Source organism: Nyctereutes procyonoides, unplaced genomic scaffold (genome assembly GCF_905146905.1).
Source record: "Nyctereutes procyonoides isolate TBG_1078 unplaced genomic scaffold, NYPRO_anot_genome, whole genome shotgun sequence".
In the NCBI taxonomy this organism is placed as follows: domain Eukaryota; kingdom Metazoa; phylum Chordata; class Mammalia; order Carnivora; family Canidae; genus Nyctereutes; species Nyctereutes procyonoides.
In genome coordinates, this window is record NW_026575125.1 from 100,164,624 (window position 1) to 100,189,774 (window position 25,151).

At 47.1% G+C, this 25,151-nt stretch overlaps 1 protein-coding gene across 2 annotated transcripts in view; it reads left to right on the forward strand.

Annotated features, from left to right (window-relative positions):
• The first annotated feature begins 273 nt into the window (after nucleotides 1–273).
• Nucleotides 274–25,151, forward strand: part of ARHGAP36 (Rho GTPase activating protein 36) — a 29,884-nt gene continuing 5,006 nt past the window's right edge. The window contains exons 1-3 of one of the 2 annotated variants that reach the window (XM_055338836.1): nucleotides 274–331; nucleotides 23,449–23,607; nucleotides 24,802–24,867. In XM_055338836.1, coding sequence (XP_055194811.1) covers nucleotides 274–331; nucleotides 23,449–23,607; nucleotides 24,802–24,867 — 283 coding nt within the window. Of the gene's footprint in view, nucleotides 332–23,354; nucleotides 23,608–24,801; nucleotides 24,868–25,151 lie in introns of those variants that run through there. The other variant, XM_055338835.1, reaches the window with a different exon arrangement.

Here is a 25,151-nt window from a genome sequence, read left to right on the forward strand (position 1 = left end):
AGAGTGAGCTCCCCGGGACAGGAGCTGCATCTTGGTCTCCCTCCGGGTGGGGGAAGGGGCTACGGGACCAGCGGCCTCTCCTCCGGAGGGAGGGGGGCGCTCCCCTGAGGCCCTGCCCCCTTCGTGACAAGCCCGAGGTGTCCGGTGACCAAGACACTGCGAGCTGGGTGCAGGGTGCGGCTCAGGGCGTGGTCACCGGGGGCTACTTAGGGCGGCCCTGTGCGGGGACGGCGCGGAAGCCAGCGGCAAGGCGGCCGGCACTCGGCGCGGGTCATGGCGTGGATCCTGGACTGCCTTTTCGCCTCGGCCTTTGAGCCCCGCCCCCGCCGTGGTGAGTTGGGCCCGCCGAGTCTGGGGGCTGGGGCGCTCCGGCCCGGGGCAGCCCGCGGGCCACAGCCCCAGCTGGGCGCCCTGGGGCTTGGCTCGCCGCCCCCTCGCCTCCCTTCCCGCTGGCTTTTAGCTAATTGTTCCTGGCTCCAGGGACTGCCCCGTCGAGGCCCCGCATAAATCACCAGCTTTGCCGGGAACCGCGAGCAATCGCGCTAATGGCCCGGCGGGACGCGGGGTGAGCGTGGGGGCGGAGCCGCTGGCTCACCCGGCGGGGTGACGGCGGAGGCCTGGGGCCCGCCGCGCCACCCCGCAACCCAAAGGCCCTAAAGCCCCGAGGGGGAATGTTCCAGGCTGCGTGGCCAGGGCCCAGGGACGGTGAAGGTGAGGGGGGAGGGAGGTCCTTTTGCCCGAATCTTGTCCCTAGCATCCCAATCTTAACTACGGAATATCACCGTGGGCCTCTAAACCGTGGGCCTCTTAGAGTCGTCGAATTCAACCCCTTCATTTAAGACATGGCGACATTGAAGCCCAGAGATGGCAAAAGGCCTGCTCAAGGTCATACAAGGAGTCGGCAGCAAATCTGGTTCTGTTGAAGCCCTGCCAACTGCCCACTGCCCCAAACTGCCCAGGGGCGGAGGCTTGGGGTCTTTAGCCTGGGTCTTTACTTGGGTGCTTGAAATCAATTCTAGGTTCCCCTTTCCCTGTGGAGTTGAGGCCACAGATGTGCAAAGATCACAGCACGGATCAAAATATGTGGGTGGCATTTCACCCCTTTCCTGGAACTGCTTCTATAAAGCACATTTTTGAAAACCGATTTTTTTTCCTCCTTAAAGTTTCAGAGGACTGTTCGTTTCTTTTTGAGATTTCCCGGGACCCCTACCCATACTGTCCTTCACTCCCCCTTGGGAGGCCCCACCCCTTCCAGGCTGCCACCTGCCCCCACTGCCACCTGTTTTTCCATAGTCTCCACCTCCAAAATCTATATTGGTGAGAGTGCGTCATTGGTCACCAGCCATAGACAAAACCTGGGGCTGTCTCCTCTTTCCTCTGCCCCCTCACAGGCGGGGGAGGAGAGGCAGGGAGAGGGTGGGCCTCAACAACTTATTTCAGCAAAAACTTGTTTTCAGTTCTTGTCAGCCTCAGCACCCTGCTGAGAACCATCCCAGGAGTCTGACTACTGCTGAGGGATTGCAGCGTGGTTAGCAAATTCGAGTATAGTCTCTGGCAAGCCTGAGATCTCTGAGAAGGAAAGATATCTGCATACACACAGAGTTTAACTTTTTGTTCTGTATATTTGTTCAAATTTATGCGATCCTAGTAAATTGGAAAAAAAGGTGAGGGAGTTTTATGAATGCCTTTTACGGCCTTAATGGCCCAGGCCCCCTGTTGGAGAAAAGGAGGGAGGGGAACTATTCCACCCCCACCTGGCCTACAAGGTTGTGTGTGACTCCAATGAGATCACGGATAGGAAGTTTCCTTTAGGAATAACCCCATTGGGACTGGGTTAATATCACACAAGAAAGCCCATCCCTATCTAAAGACATCCATGTCTATTTAAATTTGAAGACTTTTCCTTAAATGGAACCCAAATCTATGTCCTTCTGGCCCTGGCACTGACCTTCATGATCCTTTCACAATGGAAGAGTGCCAGCCCTCCCCATTCCCCCACCCCCACTCACCCCTATTCTTATGCAGGCCAAACCTCCTCAGTTTCTTCATCTGTTGGACGTGTGACATGGCTGCAAGTCTCCTACCCGCATCTAGCTGCTCTTCTTTGAACATGTTCCAAGTTGTGAATGCCTAATGACCTGGCCAAAAGAGGATTTCCAGCTGCGCCCCTGTAAATATAGTCCTGGATAGCTGACTTTCCCTCTTTTGGAGGCCTACATGACACTCATGGTACACAGATACTTAGTCATAAATACGCACATACGTACACATTCCCACACCCACACATGCCCACATTCAAATCACGGATGCACAAACACATATGCTTCACTCTCATCGTGTGCTTTTCACACACAGTACAATATACCCATATCACACGTGCACATCCTACACACAAATCTCACGTACATACCACACAGTTCACACAAATGGTTTATTCACATTGGAAGTACTTTCAATTGAAGCTACCTTTTTTTTTTTTTTTTACAGTCAAGCCAAGTTCTTTTCAGTGTCTGCGTTCTGTATTTAGTTGGTGTTTGAACCCAAGTGTGAAATCTTAGATTTGCTACTGAATGTCTATTCTAGTGAGACCTGTCCCCCCACATATGCCAGTAGCACATCACTGCCCACACCAGCTCCATTACTCATAATAGCAGCCAATATATGTGAAGCCCTTCCCAGGTGCTGGGCCCAAGGCTCACTCCTTTACATGTATGATCTCATTTAAGTCACAGGACAGCACTCTGCAATAGTCAGTCTTTGGGTACAGTTTTTTTTTTTGACCAGGTAAGAACCCATTCATTACTCTCTTCCCTGACCAATGCTGTGCAATATGAATAATAACTATTCATGTGATTGTATGACATAACTATTGATATTCTGTAGGGCTATAATTTGCCATGGGTGCCTCCCTTCAGATATCTTCCTGAAATCCTCTGGAGTCAGAGGTGGAGGGAAGTAGCTGGCCACTGGCTGGATAGAGTAGGGAGAAGTATTTTAAATGTCTCTCACCCACCCACCTCCAACTTTCCCAGAAGACAGTTGGTATATCAGAGTAATCTTTTGACAGTGGTAGTGGACAATGGACAACCATATGAAGACATCTGGACGAGGCATCATGGAGATTTGGGAAGAATAGTGGCCCAGAAAGGTCTTTTTACCCAGGGAAAAGGGACAGCACGATTGACCCACTTGAAATTCTCTCTTCCAGTTTGCTCTTGGCATTGGATTTAGCCTCAGACAGTTGAACTTCTGTAAAGCAGCCAAAACTCTAAAGCTGAAGGGACCCCGGGGCCCACTTTACATACAAATTTGATCTTTTCTTGGAGTTGGGACCCAATGAATTTGCTAAGACCAGGCCCAATTCAGCTGTAACAGAATTATTTTTTCAGACCTGGGGCAAGTTTGCCAGTGCGACATCCCACTCCCCTTGTCATGCTATCAGATGAGCACCCCCATTCACCAATGGTAGGACTTCCCCAAATTCCTTTGTAAATCATTTGTTTGCACCTCAAAAGACATTTTCCCAAAGGAAAAAATGTGACAGCTCTCAGATTAGCCACTTTACCCACCATGAGGCTTAAAGACAGAATTTTTGCGATGAAAACTGGCAGAAAATAATACTCTTGCAGAATGTACCTCAGGCTCCAGTAGTAGAGCTGACATTCATCAAACTTAAATATCGAATGACAAAAAGCATATTGGGCATTGATAAAACAGGACACCAGGTCCCTGAGGGTGATTATGGCAATGGTGCAAGCAACATCATTCCTTTATTCATGCTCATCTACCAAGACAACCTAAACATACAACACTAGTGGAATGGTTAAACAGACTCTACAATGTACCACTTGTTAGACTAGTCTACAGCCATAAATACGGTGTTCATGAAGAATATGTGGCAATGTGGGAAATGGTATGATTATAATTGTGTCAAGTATGCATTTTTGAAAGACCGGAAGAAAATTCAGCAACAAGGTAAAGTAAGAGATTCTATTAAGTGGGTGCCATAATTGTTATTTCTGTTTCTTAAAACCTTTATCAAGTTTGTTTTTATATTACTCTTATAATTTAAAAATGTTTTAAAAAGGATAATACAGGGCCTGTGATATGCAAATAAATCAGATGATTATCTAGAATCCCACTATACAGTGTTTAATCTAAGGGCTTTTTTTCCCCCTTCAAATTGTGGTTTAAATGTAATGACTAGATCAGGTCAGCCTCTCCTCAATGACCATAAAATGTCCTCTAAAACTGGGTGAGAAGAGGCAGAACTGGTTTGAGATCTAGGTCTGTTTTTGCCCTGTGTTGCGGGGAGCAAGTTATTTAACCTCTCTTCAAATGATATAATAATGCCTACATTTCCAGGTTATAAGTAAGAATAATCATATTCATATGGTATATCAATTACATTAAATACTCTCTATGGCTCAGGTATCAAAAGATGTGTTTTTTTCCTTCTCCAAAGATTTACTATGGACCAGTCACTTTACATAAATGATCTCATTTAACATTCATGACAACTGTCTCCGAGGTAAGTATTCTTATCTTTATTTTAAAGACAAAAGCTCAAAAACAAAAACAAAAAGACAAAAGCTCAGAGAAGTTAAGTAACTTGTCCACTGCCACACAGTGGCTGAGCAAGGATTCTGACCTGGCTTGGTGTGATTTCAAAGCTTGAATGATATTAAAAGAGATCACATTTGCAAAGCTCCTAGCCCTATGCTGATATACAACAGACAGTTGCTAGGTAGTCAATATGATGTTGGTGCTGTTCCCTTGCCCAGATCCAAATTCTGATCTTTGATCTATTTGATTACTTATAGATTCCTTTCTGAGAAAAAGTGCACATTTCAACTGGAAGATGCAGTGCAAGTACCACCTGTGTCCTCATTGCTGGCCCTCTGAGTCACTAGGAAATGCTTTCTGTTTCTTTCTGGCAGTATCATTTGTTCTCACATGTATCAGCAGAAGTAGGTAGATGGCATGTTTGATGAGCCTTGGCAGCTACTGTTATATCTCAGATACACCTCTTGAGAAACCACACAGCTTCCTCAGGATGGGCACCCAATACCCAGCCACCAGTAGGTCCCTGCACTCAGGGAAGCTTATTAAATGGCCAGAGCCTATTCTAAACCCCTGCTTCACCTGACCCTTCATTGCTACCCCTCCTTCTTCCCTCCTCAAAGCGGAGGCTATAGGCCTCCTCAGAAGCAGAGATGGGTAGGCGCTGGAAAGTTTTTCTAAATTCCAAAATCCTCAGAAGGACTCCCGAAGAGATAATGTTGCATGCTGGAGTCTGGGGTCAGTGAGGGGTAGCATGCAAGATTAATAAGAGGGGTGAGGGAAAAGGAGAAGGTGAAGGCATCTTCCAAAGACTTGGAACACCTGGATACCAGCCTCTCAGAGCTTTTTCCGAACTCAAATCTCAATTTAGGGGATTCTATGGAACCCCTATGCTCAACTTTTTAACCTCCTACCACTTCCTTCTTAAATGCAGCCTTTGTTTGTAGTGACTTACTTTTGTCTCTAGAGGGAGGCAACAGCATCAGGGAGGGAAGGGCATAGATAGGGGTCTTCTCTCACTTGACCATTTTAGGCTAAGGGTAGATTTTACTTTCCTTTAATTGCAAACAGATAAACAACTAACTGGAGCTGTATTTTAAGTGCTGTAAAATAGATATCAGAAAAATATCCATCATCTCTCTCATCACCCTATCTGCCTCCCAACCTTGGTGGCTGCTAGAAAAAGGGTGGCCTTTGAAACCCTTTTTAATTTTTAGGTGGCAGTGAATAAAGAACACCAAGCAGGAGTACGGGGGAGCAGTTTCACCAGGAAATAGTCATGCTGTCATTCCCTTGAGTACCATGGCACAGCATGTATATATAGGAGACAGGGTCCGGAATGGGCCTTCAGTGAGGGTTGGGGAGTTCAGTTCATAACTGGGCGGGGGAGTCTAGATACTGGGCAGGTAGTTTGAAACTTTCCTGCATGGAGTATTACCACTGAAACCTTGGTCTCATTAACACTGCCAGGAGAAACTGCAGAGTGAGAATTGGACTAAGGGTCCAGTTCTTCCCGGGCTGCATTAGGCTGATCAAAACATTGTCCTAAAAGAAGAGGAGTTATTTGAAGAGTGTCAGACACATCAGTAATGAGGAAAATTGACAACTCAGTCAGTCGGCTTCAGTCGCTGAACAAAGTGGTTGTGACACTGGGGTATACTGTAAAGGTGGAGGGGAGTACAGTGAGGGAGGGAATTAACCTTTTCTTGAATGTTCTCTATTCACGTTAGGCATTTGGCTGGTGCTTTCCATATTCTACCCCTTTCAGTCCTCTGAGCATTTCTAAGGCAGGTGTTAATATCTCCAATTTACATAAGAAAAAAAGTGAGATTCAGAGAGATGAAGTAACCTTCCCAAGATCACACAGCAAGGAAGCGATGGAGCCAGGGATATAACTCAAAGCTTTCTCACTCCACAGCTCCTCTGCCCCTATGGAAAAGTCAAAGATTCTCATCTTTAAAGGGCTTTACTCTCATGGTGAAACCAAGATCTCTCTCCTCAATAAAAAAATTCACATCTGTACCTTGCCCCTAACAGGTTGTTTTTAGTATGAAAACAAGCGAATTTCTGTTTTACAGTTGAGAGTAATGGGAGTTATTAAGGCATTTTCCACCTTTACAATTCTCCATATAATTTATAATCCTCATGTTATAAACTCCAAAGAGAAAAAGGCATAGTGCAGATTTTAAGCTCCAAGTAGTGTTTGTGTGTGTGTGTGTGTGTGTGTGTGTGTGTGTGTTGGGATGGGAGGCAGGAAGAGAAACTTAGAAGAGGGAGAGGGCTCACAAGAGTGACTTTGAGGAAGTGGAAGAGAAGCTGGTATATTCAGAAGAGGTGTCAGACTGACCCACAGCTGCAGGAAAGCCAAATGCCTGAGACTAGATGCTAGGAGAAATGAAAGTCTGATGAACTCTTTGTATGGACTTACCAAGGGCTTCAGCTAGTCTGTACCCTGAGTGACTGAGACTGGCCTCTCTATCACCCCGCACCATTTTTTTTTCAAAAGGAGACTTTCTGGCTACATATTAGTTTAGGCAATGCTTTTCCTGCCCACCCAGGATGAGGTGCTGACCCAGGCCCAGCTTCAGGGAAGTTTTATGGATGATCCAGCTGCTTTTCAGCCACACACCAGGCTTATTTGTGCCAGTTGAGAGGGCACAATAACTGTAGCAATTTAAATCGTGCTTCTCGCTTTCCCCCCTGAAAAGTGGTGAAGTGACTCACCACAGTTGAATTGTCCCTCTCTCTCCACCCCCTGACCTCTTTGTAGCAGTCTAAGCTGGTTCCCTAGGGGCTGAGCTGTGACTGGCCTGACACCCCGCCATAAATGTGTTCCCCCCATGTATTGTTTTAATTTGGATTTCTCATATGAGGCTGCTTGGAAGGCATTAGAGCAGCATGAGCCCCATTAGACAAGCACAGTGCTCCCCCCTGCCCCCACCAAACATGAATAATACAAAATAGGGCCATTCAGGAATTTTTTCGGGGGGGGGGGGATCTGCTTGTTTTTCAGTGTGCAGCTTGATATGGAGATGACTGTCCTGCTTGAAATTTACTGCATACCAACTTCTGGTGGTAATGTTGTAAAAACAGGCCTGGGGGAACTGTGAAATCATTCCCTCACTCCATTCTGACCCCTTGCCTCCATCATTCTCCATACCCAATTCCCCTGACCCTATGGCTAGACAATGCTCATTCTCTGATCTTTCAGCACCAGCCTAAGGAGAGCTCCCAGAACAGGAGCTGGTGAGGTGCTTATGAGCCTAGAGTAATTAAAGATTTTGAGGTGTCAACAAAGCAGGTAATTAGGTGGAGAAGGTATCAGCTATCTGAGAGACAAAGAAAGTAATTATGCTGAGCACTCTTGGTGCTGTCAGTAAACTCAAAAGAAAGATTTGTTGAGAAATGATACTGTTTGATAGAGACTTCAATGCCTAGCAGGAATCAGGAGACTCTGGGTGAGGCTGCCTGGTATAGAAGAAAGATTTAGGGAACAAAGCAAACCTGTATTTAAATACTAGCTCCACCTCCTTCTGGCTGTGTGATCTTGGAGTAGTTACTTTACTACTCTGAGCTTGATGTGTGATGTATAAAATAACGATAATCATAGCTCCACCTATCTCATAGGGTCATTGTGAGGACTCGAAGAGGTAATGATTGTAAGAGCACTTAGCCCAATGCCTGGTGCACAGCAAGTACTTAATAAATGGTTACGTTATTATGATGATCACTACCATTACTCTTACTATATACCAGACGTTCTCTACAGGAGCTCAGAGTTTAAAAGGAGAGACCAATAATTGTAGTTATGTATCCAGTTATGTATGATCATGTCATGAGAAGTATGAAGAGTGTAATTATGGTGGCTCAAAGGAGGGAGCCTTCAAATGGGAGGGAGAAAAGCAGAGAAACTTTTGTGACTCTTAAGTTAGGTCTTAGAAAAATAAGTAGGAGTTTGTCACGAGGCCCAGGGGAAAAGGGATTCCAGGCAACTGGATCTGCCCACACAAAAGCCAAGGAGATGTGAAACAGCAAGGCCCTGAGCAAATAGTTGGGCTTAGCTAGGCAAGGACGGGGATCTCCTGCGGGGGAGGGGTGTTGGGCCAGTGACCAAGAATCTCTCCAGCTTACTCCCACCAGCCCCTGCACCGCGCCCCTAGGTGCCCTACCTGGCCAATCACGTGCAGCGCCCTCCTCTTCTTTCCTCTAAGCAGCCAGGTAAGCTCACACCCTGCCCCAGCAGGCCTTGCGATGACGCACCAGCCAAGGGCAGGAGGACCCAGACACAGCAGGTCAAGCCAGCGGAGACCCTGCCAGAGTCTCCGGTCCCTACCTCCTTTTTCGTCCCAGTCCTTGGGCAACGCCCCTCCCCCAATTAAAAGAAAACACCCACCAAGCGCAGTCACATGGATTCTCTTAACAACCCAGTTCTCTCACACACCATACCAGTCCACTCAGGCAGCGACCCCACTCCAAAATACACATGGTCTCCAGCCCTCCATCTGAGCCCATACACTGGCCACATGCATCCCCACACACACATGAACACATCACACCCAAATACACACACACACTCCATACCTTCATGCACATGAACCTTTTAACACACACAGCTTAAGTAGGCTCACATAAAGACATTTTGCTCATGAACTCACTCACACACTATACACCCCAACAAACATCACCCATAAACTCACACAAGCATAGCACATCCAAGGGTAAACACACAAACACACCTATGCACACAAAGTTCAATGAGCATAACACATATGCACACTGCACACATATACACACTCACCACAGCACGACCACGAACCCGGCAGAAACCATACATGGAACACACCCACATCCAGATCGCACCCACATAGTCACACTATAATCGGGCAGAAATGTACAACTTACAAGCATGCACACACAAACACTGCGCAAAACACACGCTCCACGTCCAGCGCAAACCAAATATACTCCACACCCCACACCCAGCCACACACCGAACGCACGCATAGACAAACCGCACCCGCGCGCGCGCACACACGCGTACATGCATACATACATACACACACACACAGCCCGCCCCCTCCTTCCCTCTGGGCGGAAGAGAAGGGGGCGAGGAGGGGAGGAGGGGAAAGAAGGAGGGGGGATGGGCCAGCGAGGCGGTGAAGGCACAGACGCTATCTTCCCTTTGACCTGAGGTGTTGCCCCCTTAACGCCTGTTCTCCAGCCCCAAGTAAAGGGATTGAATTCGGTCTAGGCGGGGGGCCAGTTGCAACCTAGGAAAGCTGGAAGGTTGGGGGAATCCGCCGGCGGGTGGCAAGCGCTAGGGCTCCGCAGGGACCCTGCTTCCCCGTATAATCGACCCCCCGGGAGACTCCTCCTACTACCCTCCCCCAGACCCTTCAGCGCCTTGACCTTTGCCCCCAGGGGGTGTTTTTCCTCCTATCTTTGGGAGAGTGGACAACTCTTAAGGGTGGAGGGCATTATTGGTTTCAAGAAGTAAGGAGTTTAGATCTGCAGAGAAGCTTTTTGCGAAACCTGTCCTAACCTAGCTTGAAGACTTCTCTTCATGGAGAACTCACTATTTTGCAAAGCAACTAATTTTCTGCATAAAAATCACTGACCCCGCGCTGGACACATAGTAGGGCGTCATATATGTTCCTCCCTCCCGCTTATGTCACCAAATCTGGTAGAGCTATCTGCAGCCCGCACCAGCCTGTGACAGCTCTTGGGCAACCGGTGAGTTTTTTTTTTTTTTTTTTGTTTTGTTTTGTTTTCTTAGCACACAAGCTCTCTCTCGAGAACTGCGGCCAAGGCTGTGGAGCCACCGGTGGCAGGGGGCGGTAGAGTTGCCAAAGGTGCTTTGCAGCGCGAGGTAGCCCCCGCAGGAAACTCTGAGGTACGGGCTACCTGCTACAGGGGTTACTCCAGAAGGCTCTGCAGCCAGATGACCGTCTGGCTCCGGTCGTCTGCTTTCCTCCTTTCTGTTGAGATGGACAGCGGGGGTACGAGAGGTGGAGGAAGAGGACATCTGCCTCCTGAGGTGCATTGTGTAAAGCGCCGTGCTGAAGGCTTTAGAGTCGTTCTACTTCGAATCCCTGTTCTGTGGCTTTGTAGGTGACTAGCTTAGCAAGTCACTGAGGTATGTTGGCGGGGTGGTTGTGAAGTTGAAAGGAGGAAACACATGCAAAGTGCTTATCCCAGTTAAGATCTGGAAGAACTCCGTTCCTTTCCAGCCCTTCCTCCTCTCTCCAACCCTAATCAGATATAAAGATTTGAAAGTTTGGGGGAATTGGAGAATCAGAGGGAGGGATAAATGGCCACCAGACGATGCCCCTAAGCAAGGACAGACAGGGGTTCAGTTAGCATTCAATTCCTTAAGCGATGTTCTGTGTTTAAGGGAAATGCTTGCACCAATGATTTTAGTGATGCCACTTGATAGTTACAAGACATTCCAGGTTACAGCCCCAGTCCTTGGGACTCCAGTGAGGACCATCTGTCCATCACCTCCATTACTCACAGGTACTTACTAATTTATTTCTCCCTGTGTTCTCCTCCTTTCCAAATTGCCAAGTTAATTTTTTTTTAATTTGTAATGAACACTCATTGGGGGCCAGGGACATCTCCTCTTACTTTATGTCTTGTGGGTGTCCAGCACAGTGCCACACACTGTGTCCAACACTGTGGCTGGATTACATGCAGCCAAGAGATGTCCTGAGTGAAATCTTTTGGAAATGCTGAGACTTGAGGACACTTAAGGAGTTATCATAAGGAATCTAGAGAGAGGACTCCAGTAGTGCCGCCCCAGTTGCTGTGGGGAAGACAGGTGGTAGCTTTGGGGTAGGGAGCTATTCCTTTCCTCCTCAAAGCCCTCCATCCTGAATCCTGCCTGGAAGGGCGTTGTTCCACTGCGGCTGAGGCTTCTGCAGTCAATTAAGAAGAAAGCCTCTTTCCTGGAGGGCAGAGGCCCTGGCCAGCTAGAGGGTGAGTCACTGTCTCAGAGTTGAGCAGCAGAGGTGGCACTAAAGTGGCAGTGAATCCGTCCAAGATGGCATGGGAAGATTACCCGAGTGATGATGAGCAGGGGGATGAAGCATAAGCCTGAGCCCTTGGGCTGGGGCTAAGTGGTAGAGTCTCTGTATACAACTTCAGAGAATCAGCTCTTAACCCACCCACCCCCTTCCACTCCAGCCAGGTCCCCAAGGATAGCGCTGGCAGCCTTCTTAGAGTAGGAGGTGAGGTGGAAAGCACCCTTCTTGGGGGGGGTGTTTGGGGTACCTAGATTCCAATCCTGATTCTGCTACTTGCTATGTGACCTTGGGAAACCTCTTTTCCTTCCTGTGCCCAACACCAGAAGGTAGTCCAGGGGTCAAGGGCCTCTGTGCCAGGCCATATGTGCCATATTGATGCTATTTCACATGTTCTTCCCCATGGTGCTATGGGGTGAGCATTTATTCCCCTATTTTGCAGTTGAGAAAACTGAGGCTGAGTGATATTCAGTGATCTACCTTTTCACTATTATACTGTGCAGTATTTATGTTACCAAGGCGATCACTATAACTCAAGCCGACAACCTGCCATTCTTCTGCCTAAATTGACTCTCTGTGCACTGGGGTTCAAATCATGTCTCCCAACTGCCCCTAACACCAACTTGTGTTACTTTCCTGACAAGGCAGTTGGCTACCTGAATGGGTTTCTTGTTTCATCTTCTTGACACCCACCCACTCCCAACTAAAATCCTTCCCTGGTATATCAGTCTAAGATCCCACATTATAAAACAAACATCACCAGAAGGATGCTCCCCAATATCAGTCCCATTATCACAAAGGTGGGGAAATTGGCTGCAGGATGCTGCAGTGAGGAAGGGGAGCAGAGCTGCCAGGGCCAGAAGGAGGGGCTACAGAAAAAAATCCAACGAGAGAGAGAGAGAGAGAGAGAGAGAGAGAGAGAGAGAGAGAGATGCCAGGGACAATTTGGACCAGCCTCAAACTGCTGCTCCCTCCCTTTCTCCCCCTCTCCTGATCTGGTGCTCTAGAATGTATAAAGGGGCAGCACCCAGCCCATTTGCAGCAGGAGGAGAGGGAAAGATCCTCTTCTTCAATGGAAAGGAAAACTGCCCTGAGCATTCAAATTACATTCCTGTGTTGGGTAAGATTTATTGAATTACTGTGGGGGGAGGGGTGGGAGGAAGGAGGAGGAAAAGAGGGCATCTTCCTGATCCTGATGGTGGCGAGGTGGTACTTCAAGTGCAAAGAGCGCCACCCACGTGGCTGCTGGAGCCAGAAACTCTCCTTTTGCTAGGGTAGTTAAAAGGGACTTGCCACGGGGTTCCTGGATCTCATTTTCCAATCCAGGAGATCTGAGAGCCACTTCCCTGAGCATTTGGGGAGGCAGTCCATGTCTCCCTGGGCTGCCCCAGTATCCGTGTACACCTCAAGTCAGCAGCAGCCCACGTTCCTCTCCCCTCCCTTTCATTCCTTCTCTACATTGCCCAGGCTCTGCCTCCTACTCCTTCCCTCTTGCCAGGATAACCCATAGTCTCTGTGACATTCTTGACTCTCTTCTTTCTTTTCCATTCCTGTCCCTCTGTGTCAACAATACCCTTCTCCCTTTGTCCATTTACTTTGTCCAGGAGAGGAGAAAAATCCAGTTGGGAGGGGGTGTAATTGCATATTTGAAATCTCCCCACTTGAGAGCTTGCATTTATAACCCCGTGTTACCCTCATCGCATCAGATGAGAATATTTAGTACTTGTGAATAATATATTTTTGCTTGACTGAAGAGTGATTTGTACATACCAGTGCTGAGCTGCAGATTGGAAGGGCAGCAGTTTTGGGAAGAGGTATTAGAAGGTAAGATGGTTTGGGCAGGTGTGGATGCCTTCTGATTTCACAAGGTGCCAAGAAGCTACAAAAAGAATGATGAAGATTATAGTTGTGTGTGCGTGTGTGTTGCAGGAGGGAGGTTACTGAGACCATCCTCATCCAGGTGGGTAGAGGACTTTGCGAAGTCAGCTTCTGTTTGCTCTTGCACGGGACTTTGAACAAAATGACCTTTTTGTCTCTGAGTTTGCAAGAGCAGAGGCCCTGGACAAAACAGGAAACAAGGAGCAGAAAGAGTGAGGCAAGGAGGGGAGGAGGTTATAGCTGGTGCAGTCCCTGTGTGCAAAGGGCCAACAAGAGATGTTCCCTGCCCTCCAATGCCATACCAATCAGGGCAGAAGGGAAGCAATGAAGGGTAGCAAAATGCGCTGAGCTTCAATCCAGGAGTTTTGGGTCTTCCTCTTGACTCTGCCACTAATTAGCTCTGTGCCCTTTGGTAAGTTTCTTAGCCATCTAAACCTCCACTTCTGCCTTTCCTTTGCTTGTAATGTGAGATTGTGTGGCATGACCAGGGGAGGGAAAATTTGGAGCACTCAGAGGAAGGGACTCCTGAGCTGAATCTCCAAGGAGAGATCAGCTTTGAATAAAGGGAGAGAAGATTGTGGGGTACAGCGAGAAACAGTAGGAGTAGCCCAGGGAATTTAGCAAACAGGTATGCGTAAGGCACTGAGCTGGCTGCTGCGTGGAAAATTGCTATGAATCAGCCCCTGCCCCACCGCGGAAAGCTTTATACAGAGTGGGGGAATCTGAGCGGCAGAGCTAAGCGCTCGCCGAGCCTGCAGCTCGTCCCAGGACGGCCGTGGCCAAACCGCACGACTGACCAGCGGGTCAGCAGCCACTGATTCCCTGGCCGGACCAGGAGAGTCGCCAAGAGGTAGTGCAGGGGCAGGGCTCCTGGGACCTGAGTGCAGCCCACTGAGGGGCTAGAGTGGGAGGTGAGGGTCCCTCCAAGTGGAGGACCCGACGTGAGGGAGGGAGAGGAAGCCGGCAAGTGCTACACAAGTTCCAGATTTCTGCGTTCAATGCTCTAAACCCTAGTTCTCGCAAGCAAATTTTCATTTTTTGAGTTCCCGGCAGGGAGTGGGAGCTGAGAGGGGTCTTTGCGCGCCGCGGGGCTTTGTTGAACTTTGCAGCTTCTGCGCTCTCTCGAGCCACACAGGGGCGGGACGCCTGTGGCGCACCCCAGCCCGAAGGCCGTGCTCACAGCTTGGTGGCAGCCGGAGGCCCAGGACCAACCTCCCAGGCAGAGGGCGCAATGTCCGCGCCACGGAGGGTTCTCATCCCTGCCGCCTCTTCCGCTGTCACCTAGCTGTGGTCAAGGGCAGCCAGCCTGAGCTGGGGCTCCAGGAGCGAGAGACAGGGAGATGTGCTTAGACCCTTGGCTCTCTGGCACCCTTAGGCCCGCGGAGGGATGAGGACATAGGCAGTGTGACCCCATGTCATGGAGTTGACAAAGTCCTGTGGAAGTATCAAAGACTCTGCAGACTTGAGAGCTGTGTTTCTGCCCTGCTCTTAGATAAACAAGCTGATAATAAAACACCCCAGTTGTGTTTTGGCTTGGAGATGCTCACCGACTTCCCCAAGGCTACTCAGCTGCTTAGTAACTTGGCTCCTGATTCTTGGTCTAGGTTTCTTTTGTTTTTGTTTTTGGTGGGTTTTTCCCCCTGCATCACAGCCAAAGCGGTGGTCTAATTTTGAAGAGGGGATAGATAGGTAGTTAGGCAGACATTGATATTTTTTTAAATGTGGTTATTTTAATGTAGTTCTAAAATACCATTCTTAGCATGACATCGACTGGGAAAACATCTCCCACAGCCCCAATTCTCTATGACAGCCACTCAGACAGGATTTTGAAAAAGAAAACTGGCAGCAAATTGGATGCCTGTTGGGGGAAAGAGACAATCAAAGGAGAAGAAAAGCAGGTGGGGGTGGGGAAACAAAGAAGGGAAAAGAGGAAGCTCTCACCACAGTTTCTGAGAACAACTTTATTCTAAAGGTTTCCTTCCTAGGGGTCTGTCCAAATAGTTTGGGGGAGTGTCTCCATTGGTCTTTTCTGTCTCATGCCCTCTCTGTAGAAGCCCCAGCTGTGGTCTGCAGGTACAAATGCTTGATGGCAGTCTCATTTCCCTCCTTCTCTATTGTAGCGAATACATTTTCTCTCTCTCTCTCTCTCTCTCTGTCTAAAAATACATATGTGAGAGAGCTTGAGAATGTGTGTGTGTGCATGGATGTCTGTGAGAGCCAATGCATGTGTCTGAAAGGGAGTGTGTCTTAAAGAGGGTGCTTGAGGTGACAGGGTTGTTGAGAAGATAGGAAAAATGAATCAGAGTTTACTGAAAACCTACAGCTGAGTAAGGGTCTTCCTAGTGCTAGCAGACCTGAGAAAATAGTCGGTCCTTAGTATTCCTTAAAGGAAAAAAGCAGAGGAGATGTATTTAAATTAGTGCAGAGAAGAATGATATTAGACCCACGAGCCTTTCTTGACAGGCATTCTGGCTTGTGACATTTGTGTGACCTCCAACTAGGCTGCAAGAGCCCCAGGGCAGAAACTGGGGCTTTCCACTCCATATGTCTCCCTACTTTCTTCCCCCATCTCTAACATGGATGGCTTGCACACTGCTGTGGAAGCCAAAGGGAGAGACTAAGTCCCTTTTGTGAGCCAGTTCCCTTTTGTCTACATTTCACAGCCTAGGTTAAAAGCCCATTCTTGCCCCCCTCCCCACAGTTAGTTACCTTGCATCTCTGATCATTGAAAGACACAGTGAAGAAACAGTTTAATGCATCCCCTCTGAAAAGTATGCTTCCTGCTGACTGGGGGTGAGTACCCATTTTTGCTTTCAAAGAATGGTGCAAGGGCCCTCTCCAGAGAGGGACACTATCTGCCTCATTCCAGATAGTAACACTTCTGCTCACTCTTTCTCTCAGATTTCACTTTCTGATATTTTGGTACAGCACTGTGCCCTTTGGAGGATTATTTCATTCTGCCCCGCCTTGTATTTAATCTTTACCACTGTCACACCTAACAGGTATCATGATTCTTATTTTGTAAGGTGATGGAACTTGAGGCTCAGAAGTGTGAGATAATTTGCTACAGGTCACTTGGTTGGTGAGTGTGTGAGCTTAAATGTGGCAGGGCTGGGATCTCTGGGTGGCGCAGCGGTTTGGCGCCTGCCTTTGGCCCAGGGCGCGATCCTGGAGACCCGGGATCGAATCCCACGTCGTGCTCCCGGTGCATGGAGCCTGCTTCTTCCTCTGCTTGTGTCTCTGCCTCTCTCTCTCTATCTCTCTCTGTGACTATCATAAATGAATAAAAATTTAAAAAAAAAGAAATAGCTTTTTTTTTAAAAAAAAAAAAAATGTGGCAGGGCTGAGATTTGAACTCAAGTTCCAGTCCGTATGTCAGGACTTTTTCAGGATGGCACAATGTCAGCTTGGGGCAGGCCAGGGTGAGGGATGTGGTGGGAGGAACACACAGGCCTTTTGATGCCTTTTTCCTCTATCTCCTCCTGTCTTCTATCTTTCATAATAGTCTTTTTTTTTCTGAGCCAGCTCTCTCTCTCATTATCATCTTATTTACCTATCATATCTATCAATTGATCAATCTATCTAATCTACCTCTATTCCCATTTCTCAAGAATAGTGTGTATAAATAAGACTTCAGAAATCCAGCTGCCTTCTTAGGAAAGAAGATAGTCACAATTCAGACTGTTCCAGTTCCGGACAGCAGGTGAACAACCAAGACATACCATGATTTGGTGGGAAAGGCAAAGGCCTGGCCTGAGGATAGATAGGGACAGCTGGTTCCCAGATCAGATTCCTCCATGGCCTTTTTTGTGCAACTACAGGTAAGTCACAACCTCTCCCTAGCCCTAGTTTGTTATTATCTGTAAAATGGGGAAACATAATACCCAAACTCCCTCCTTCCCAGGCGTTGTTGTGAGAATAAAATAGCATGATTCATTTATCCATGAATCATGAATAGCTGTTTCTGTTTTAATTACAAGACATTTATATTCTCTCAAAACCCTCAAAGTTTATAATCCTATGATTCACTTAAGGAACACTTATTGCACACCTACTGTGTGCTAGGACCCAGACATAATGGGCATATTGAAAGCTTTTGAGAAAAATGAGATGTATGAGACAAAGTAGACATTTAAAAACACGTTCCCTCCTATTGATGAAACATCTTAGTTTTTACTTTTTCTGCCATGGCATAATAAAAGCAACAACCTAAGGGGGAAAACAGATAAACTGTTACACAGCTTGCTGATGCCAACACTACTGTGCACTCTGACACATCCTGCAGATAATAGTGAGAATATCTATAGCTCGTTGTATTAGGTGTCACATCACCTCGTTTGCACTATCCTTTGGGATGTTTGTAGCATAAAGATTGCCTTTCACCTTCCTGGGCTCCAGTTGTTTCTTTAGTCAATAACATTTAAAAGGGGCATCCTACATTCTATAGGATGAGGATTGTTCTTATTTTACAAAGAGATTGTAATTCATGGTGGTTGTCTACCTTCAGATATGACCTCTTCTGGCTTATGGAATCAAACTTTGATTGTGTGTCCATTCTTTTGATCAGTAGTTAGCTATGTGTTATTTGGCAGCTATTAAGAGTAAAGGTGTATGGGGCAGTGGAAAGAGCACTAGGACTGAGAAGAACTGGGTTCTTTTCTAGATTCTGCTGTTAAGTTGCTGTGTGCCTTTGGGCAAACTTCTGTCCTTCTCTGAGCCTCAATTTTCTGAACTGTGGAACAGGGAAGCTTTGGACTAGGTGATGGCTAAGGTCTCTTCTCTCTCTGATCCTTTCTAATATATACTAGGCAGTTCCTGAAACATTCTTTTTTCCTGAACCCTGAACTTTTCTCAATATATTTTAACAATACTACCTCCAGTTTGTGAGTTTTGGCTATGGTGTGATAGGCTGACTCTACATATTGAAGAACACTGTCCCCAAATTCAGTTATCTTGGGGCACAATTACTGCATAGGATAAAATGAGCCATTTTGTTCAACATGACTGCAGCCTTTGCCTAAATGCAGGTTACAGGATAACAACTTAGAGGCTAACTCAGTAATGTTCAGGGATAGATGAGGTATTGTGCCAGCAGACCAAACTAGTGTCGAAATGTTTTCATCTAGAGACCTGTGTCTTTTTCCCATGTAGTGATATATTTTTGGGGATGTCTTTATCCATTGTCGCTGCCTGTAGACATTTGAATAACGTAGACACAATGCTTGCTGGCCACTCACCCTCATTCACTATCAATTTCTCAAACTCTGAGGAGCTATCAGAGGCTTGGAGCAAAATTCTGATGGTGCCATAAAGTGCCTAGTTTATAAGGATTCAAATGATGGAATCAGTGCAGCCCCCACTTTTATTCTCATACTTGTTTACTAGTAAGCACTCTGCTATCCCAAACTATTTGATGGGGGCAATGGAGTCCTCCAAATTGTGAGGACTGTGAATTTATGCCCAGATGAAAGCATTTCTGTCCTCACAATGTTGAAGTGGGTGACCTTTCTGACGTTAATTTGTTTCTCATCTGTGCCATGCATTTCGGGAGGAGGTGAGGAACAAGCTTGACACCACTTATGTGTATTTCCCCTTTTTGTATTGCTGGAGACTTGGTTTGGGTGTCCCTCTGCTCCTCGTTGTTCAAGCTCTCTCTTTTGGCATCTGCTAATATCCTAGCCCCTTGACTGATCTAGATACAACTATGCTTTCTTTTGCCAGTGACAATGTAAAATTGGATGGTTCAAAAGAAAAACAAATTTTGAGACATATAGGCATTTTACTAACATGAATACTAGCATTTGAAAAATTGAGCTATATAGTTAGTTTTCCTAAATTTTGTAAGATTTTTTTTAAAGACTTGACCTGATGCCATTGGAGATTGAAGAAGAAAGATCTATTCCCAACTGTCTCCCAAGATCTCTTTACCTGTTTTATTTATTTATTTATTTATTTATTTATTTATTTATTTATTTATTTATTTATTTATTTTAAAGATTTTATTTATTCATGAGAGACACACAGAGAGAGAGAGGCAGAGACACAGGCAGAGGGAGAAGCAGGCTCCATGCAGGAAGCCTGACGTGGGACTCAATCCCGGGTCTCCAGGACCACGCCCTGGGCCAAAGGCAGGTGCTAAACTGATGAGCCACCAGGGCTGCCCTCTTTACCTGTTTTAATTTAATTCAAATTTAGCAGAGCTTGAACAGAGTAAGATGTTGTATGCATTGATACAAATTCTAATTGTATATAATTACTTTTGAAACATGATATTTTCTGGTAAACTCGGGCCCTTTGCAAAGAACCTTCAAGATCAACATGTTTATTAAAAACCAATGCTAAATATCACACATACATTATTCATTTAATTCTCACACAACTGCTGAAGTGGGTATTGCATCATTTCCCCATTTTATAGAGGAAGTCCCTGAGGCTCAGGGAATTCAACTGATTTTCCTGAGGTCACACAGGTAACAAATGGTAAAGCTTGGCTTTGCACTTGGTTCTACCTAGCTGTAACTCCAGAGATATTTGTCTTAGGATATTATTTTTGCAAATGTCTTCAATTCTAGGCTGAAACTGATAGGTCCTGCTTGATAGGTCCTGCTTTTCCCCTTTCTGCTTGTGTATTTTTTGGTGTTGTGGTCACTTCAGGCCAGCCCCATGCTGAAGGGGGAAATGGAAGACACTTTGGAGCCAGAGGTCTCTTGGCACCTTGTTCCCTATGAGAAGCTTGGAAAACCAGGCCTAAATACAAGTATTCCGATCTTACAAACCTGCTACCTGCCTCTCTGTCTTGTGGTGGCATAGAAGTTGGCTTACTTGCCCTCCTCCACACCTTTTCCATCTGTTTCCTGTTTGGGCACACTGGCCTCCCTAACTCTGCTCTGTCCTGTATTCTCCTGGTGCCTTGGGAGACTTGAAGGCAAGCAAGACAGTGTCAGTTTTACTGGTACAACTGCAGCATATGATTGCTCTTAAGTTTAGCCCTCTATCTTTGAGCAGGAGGCAATGACAAACGGTTTATTCTAAGGCCTTTGATTTCCTTCGTAATTGTAAGCATCGAGGCTGACTCATCTCTCAAAGGCTTCTCTCTCTCTCTTTCTCTCTCTCTCTCTCTTTTGGCTGGTGTTGTTTTGAGGTTTTCTTGTTTGTTCTTACCTTATTTTGGGGAAAGAGAGGGATCGATTTTCATCTTGATTTTGGGTAAAAGAACCAGCCTACTCTTTGGATGACCAGATCTGGGAAGCCTTGGAAAAAGAAGCAGCTGCAACTCCAAAACAGGTACATAAATGTCTGGATTGGGGCAAGGGGAAAAGGAAGAAAAGAGGGAAAGGGAGAGTAATGTCAGAAAAATTCAGCCGGAACTAGGCTGTGTGTGTCAGGATGAGACCCTGGACTAATAGGTTATGGACCTGCTATTGTGAATGGGGGCTTGCTAGAGACTTAGTCTAGGACTGAGGTGGGTTCTGTGCATAATCTTTGGTTAAAATGATCAGTTTTGTGGATGCAGTTTAGTAGTTGGGCTTAGGCATTCACCTTGGGTCCAGGGGATGGTGCTTTGCAGTCAAAGTAGCTTTAAAAAAATCCATGTTAAGGATTTTCCTGCTAGCTCAGTTCTGAAGCCATAGAAAGACTCCCGGTCTTTTCTCATACTGCACCTTAGTTTTCTGGCAAGAATTTATTACTGATATGCATGACTTTGGCCATCAAGGAAGTGGGCAAAGAAAATTTTGGAAACAAAAGAAGGGTGGGATTTTTGTGGGTCTGTGGGTTTGCTTGTGTTTGTTTCGGACAGAGATCATGTATTAGATTATTGAATTATAAACTCCTACTTACTTTTCCTTTGTCAAAGCCATATATGTACCTGATCTTTGGGATTTAAGCCCTCTCCCCCCACTCAACTATAATATATAGAATGTTACCATAAAACTCCATGGCAAATGGGAGCTCAGAAAAAAAATGACATGTGACCATTTCCCTTCTTATCAAAAGGTTTAGTTCCCCAAATTATCTTCTCTGTCAAGAACCAGCATCCACTCACTCACCCCAAACCATAACCTTTGGAGCTGTCCTAAATTCTTTCCTTTTTATCACAATTCCTCTAAGTTCCATCAGTTCCATCAGTTTTACCCATAAAATCCATTCCCTGCCCCAGCCCCAGTGACAATGGCTAGTATGGCTAGTATCAGCATCTCTTTGCCTCTTGGCTCATCTACCTGCTTCAGACTCTACCCAAACCCCAGTTTTCACTGCTTCCTGTGCTTTTTCCAACTGCAGCTCTGACTCTGTCACTCTCTATTGAAAACCCTGCAGTAGTCGTCTACTGCCTTCAGGAGAAGGTTCAGCTCCATAACATGGCTTACAGGGCCATTCCTGAGTTCATCCCTGCCTATGCAGATTTATCTCCTTCCATCCCCTTTGGACAGTTTTAAGAATATAACAACCTCTCTCCCATCTCTCTGCCTTTGCACAAGCTATTCTCTCTCTGGACATTCATTTCTCCACACACCCCCCGCCCAGGGCTGACTTAGATGTTCTGCTCTCACAGTACTTTGTTTATATCTTGGCCATTGACTTATCACAAGGTTTTGTAAATTGTTTTCGCCTTGCGTATTTCCTTCACTTCGCTGTTAGATCCTTTATGAAAAGAGTAGCATTATCTTGCTCATATTTGAATTTTTAGTATCTGGCACAAAGTGGGCAGTTCATATCGATTTTTTAAAAAATGAATGAAAGAGCAAATGAGTAACAGAGGCCAGGATGTGCAGGAAAGAATACTGCATGGGGTCCAGAGAGATTCCCCCACTGGGGGATCCTATGAAGCCCCAGAGGAGCCTGAGATGGGTACCATGGAGAAGGGACATATAGAACAGGTTTGCCAATACACTAAGACTTCACTCTGATCACCAATCCTGTGTAGGGAGTCTCATTAGAAATGGCCTGGACATGATGTTTGTTTGTTTTGGTACAAACTGATGTTTTGTTCATGAAAAAAAATATAATCAAGTTGTACAATTTTTGGTAAATAGAGAAAAGGCATAAGGCAAATAAAATCCTACCACTTAATACAGATGCTGTTTGTATTGGGGTGCATTTCTTTTATTTTTGTGCATATTTTCCTTCACATGGTTGTAATCATGATTGATACAATTCTATATTTTGTATTTGCTATTTAAAAGCTCTTTGTAAACATCAGTTTAATGATTACATAATTTTCCGGACTGTGATCATTCCATAATTTATATAACTAGTCTTGTTGCTGGGCTAGCTTTTTTCCCTTAAATGTTTTCCTGTTATGGCTCATGTACATATAGTTTTTCCTGTCTGAAGGAAGATTTCATTAGGATAGATTCCTAGAAGGGAATTACTGGGTCAAAGGGCTTGGGGATGATATTTGGCTCCATACTTATGTGTCCAGTTTGCTTTCTGGAAGAGTTGTACAAATTTTCAGTGCTCCTAACCTAGATGGATGTGCCCATTTCATCCAACCTGGACAGCATAGAGTAGTATCATTAAAAAATAAAAATGAACTCCATCAATATTGATGGACAATATTACCTTATTCTTGTCTCAGTGTACATTTTAAAATTATGAGTAAGGTTGGTTGGTTTTCTTTTAATCTTTTTTCCTTCTTTTTTCTTTTTCTTTTTTATCCCCCTTTTTTCCTTTTGCCTAATTGGGCTTTCTGTTTTCTGGACTGTCGGTTCAGGGCTGATTTTTTTTAAGTTTTTTTTTTTTTTTTAAATAAGCAACCAGAGGCAGCTCTGCTTGAGGGTGAAGCCGCCTCCCAGTTTTCCCTCCCCCTTTGCCACCCTCCCCCCCATAGCTCCTTCCACCAGGTCCAGTGACAATTGGATGATGCAGCCTTGATAATCATCCGATTCCAGAATGGGTGGCTGCATTCCTTTTCTGAAGGCAGCAAGGACACTGTGCCCCAGAATCATGCCCCCTTTGCTGTTATTGTCCGCCTTTATTTTTTTAGTAAACGTCCTGGGAGGAGCCCCAGGACACAATCCGGACCGCAGGACGAAGATGATATCAATACACAGTCTGTCGGAGCTGGAGCGTCTGAAGCTGCAGGAGACTGCTTACCACGAACTCGTGGCCAGACATTTCCTCTCTGAATTCAAACCTGACAGAGGTGAGCTGGCCCGGAACGTGGCGTCCCCTCCTTCGGGCGAGCGGACCCCCAGGCGGGACGGGCCGAGTGGGGGGTCCAGGAGGGTAGGAGAGGCTCCCGCTCAGGTCCCTTGGTGCCGGGACAACTGAGGAAGCGGGGGTTGAAGGGTATTTGCTGAATTGTGGGGGAGGTCAAGATTAGTTGAGTTGGGTCAAAACCTGGGGGCTGGAGGGGTGGTCAGACAGGCGAATGGCAGGGACAGACAGGTCGACAGAGGGCAGGTGAAGAGACAGACGCACCAGGTGCGGTGCGCGAACAAGTCAGAGCGAGAGGGACACTCCGAGAAAGGACCGGGACGCAGAGACGGCGTGCTCAAGAGATGGGGAATCCAGGGAGATAGCGAGACAGTTGGGAGAGACACGCGCCAATCCCTGCACGGAGCGGGAGGGCGGTGCGGGCTCTGGAGCCGGAGCGGGAGCGTCGGCGGGAGGTGCGCTGCGAGCGCTGCCCACCTCAGCCAGCTGCGGGTGAGCGAGCTGCACGGAACCCTGGATGGGGTCTGAGCGTGCGGGGGCCGGGAGTGCGAGCGGACTCGGCCGCCCAGGGGAGGCGGGAGGGAGGGGGCGCGCGGGTCGAGGGGTGCCCCTGCGGCAGTGAGAAGTGTGGGGGTGGCGGGCTCGCCAGGCGCATTCAGAGGGCGTGGCCTGAGGTAGAGAAGCGAGGGTCGTGGAGACCTGGCTGCGGGGGGTCTGAGCGTCGGGACCGCACGAGTCGCCGCTTCTCGGACTGCGCCGCTGGGAGCCGACGGCAGCCCAGGCGCGAGCGCACCGGTAGGAACTTGGCGACCCCTACTTGCAGCCGCAGGCGGAGCCCCTCCCCTAGCCTGTTGCACCGTCCGGGCGCCTTGGAGCCAGCAATTGATGCTTTAAGCCTTCAGTGGAGTTACTGCCCTACTTGATACGGTGTGCGCTGCTCACGCCGCGCCTCCGATCATCTGATCTGGTTAAATTCTTGGGAGTCTCAGGTGTGGTAGATAGGCTTGGTCCCGTTGTCAAACGGGGAAACTGAGGCTGGGAGCAAACACAACACTTTCAGCATCCTGGACTAAGCTGTTTGCTATCCCCCTCCCTGTGGATCAATACGTTGAGATGTTTTCGACATTGATTAAATCCAATTTGTGTCAGTGTGCGTGTCATTTCTTTTCTCTTCCCATAGCTCTACCTATTGACCATCCAAACACCTTTGAGAAGTGGTTCCTGATTCTGAGAGGACAGCAGAGGGGTGAGGGGCTCTCTTACTTTTCGTAGGAACTAAATGGGACGCTGCACTTCCCCCCCCCCCCCGCCATTGTGTCCCTGGTTACTGGAGGCTGGGCGATGCCCACTGCTTCTGGAGTCACTCCCCCTCCCAACCCCGTCGGGGATGATTTCAGGAAATGGCCCACTGGCTACAGGCACAGGGCGGTCTCAACTGATTTGCCTAAGCCTTCCCCGTGCATCCACCTCAGACGGATCTCCCAGAAGAAACTGCCCTCACTGCTTCGAGACTGTCATCCCCTGGCAGAA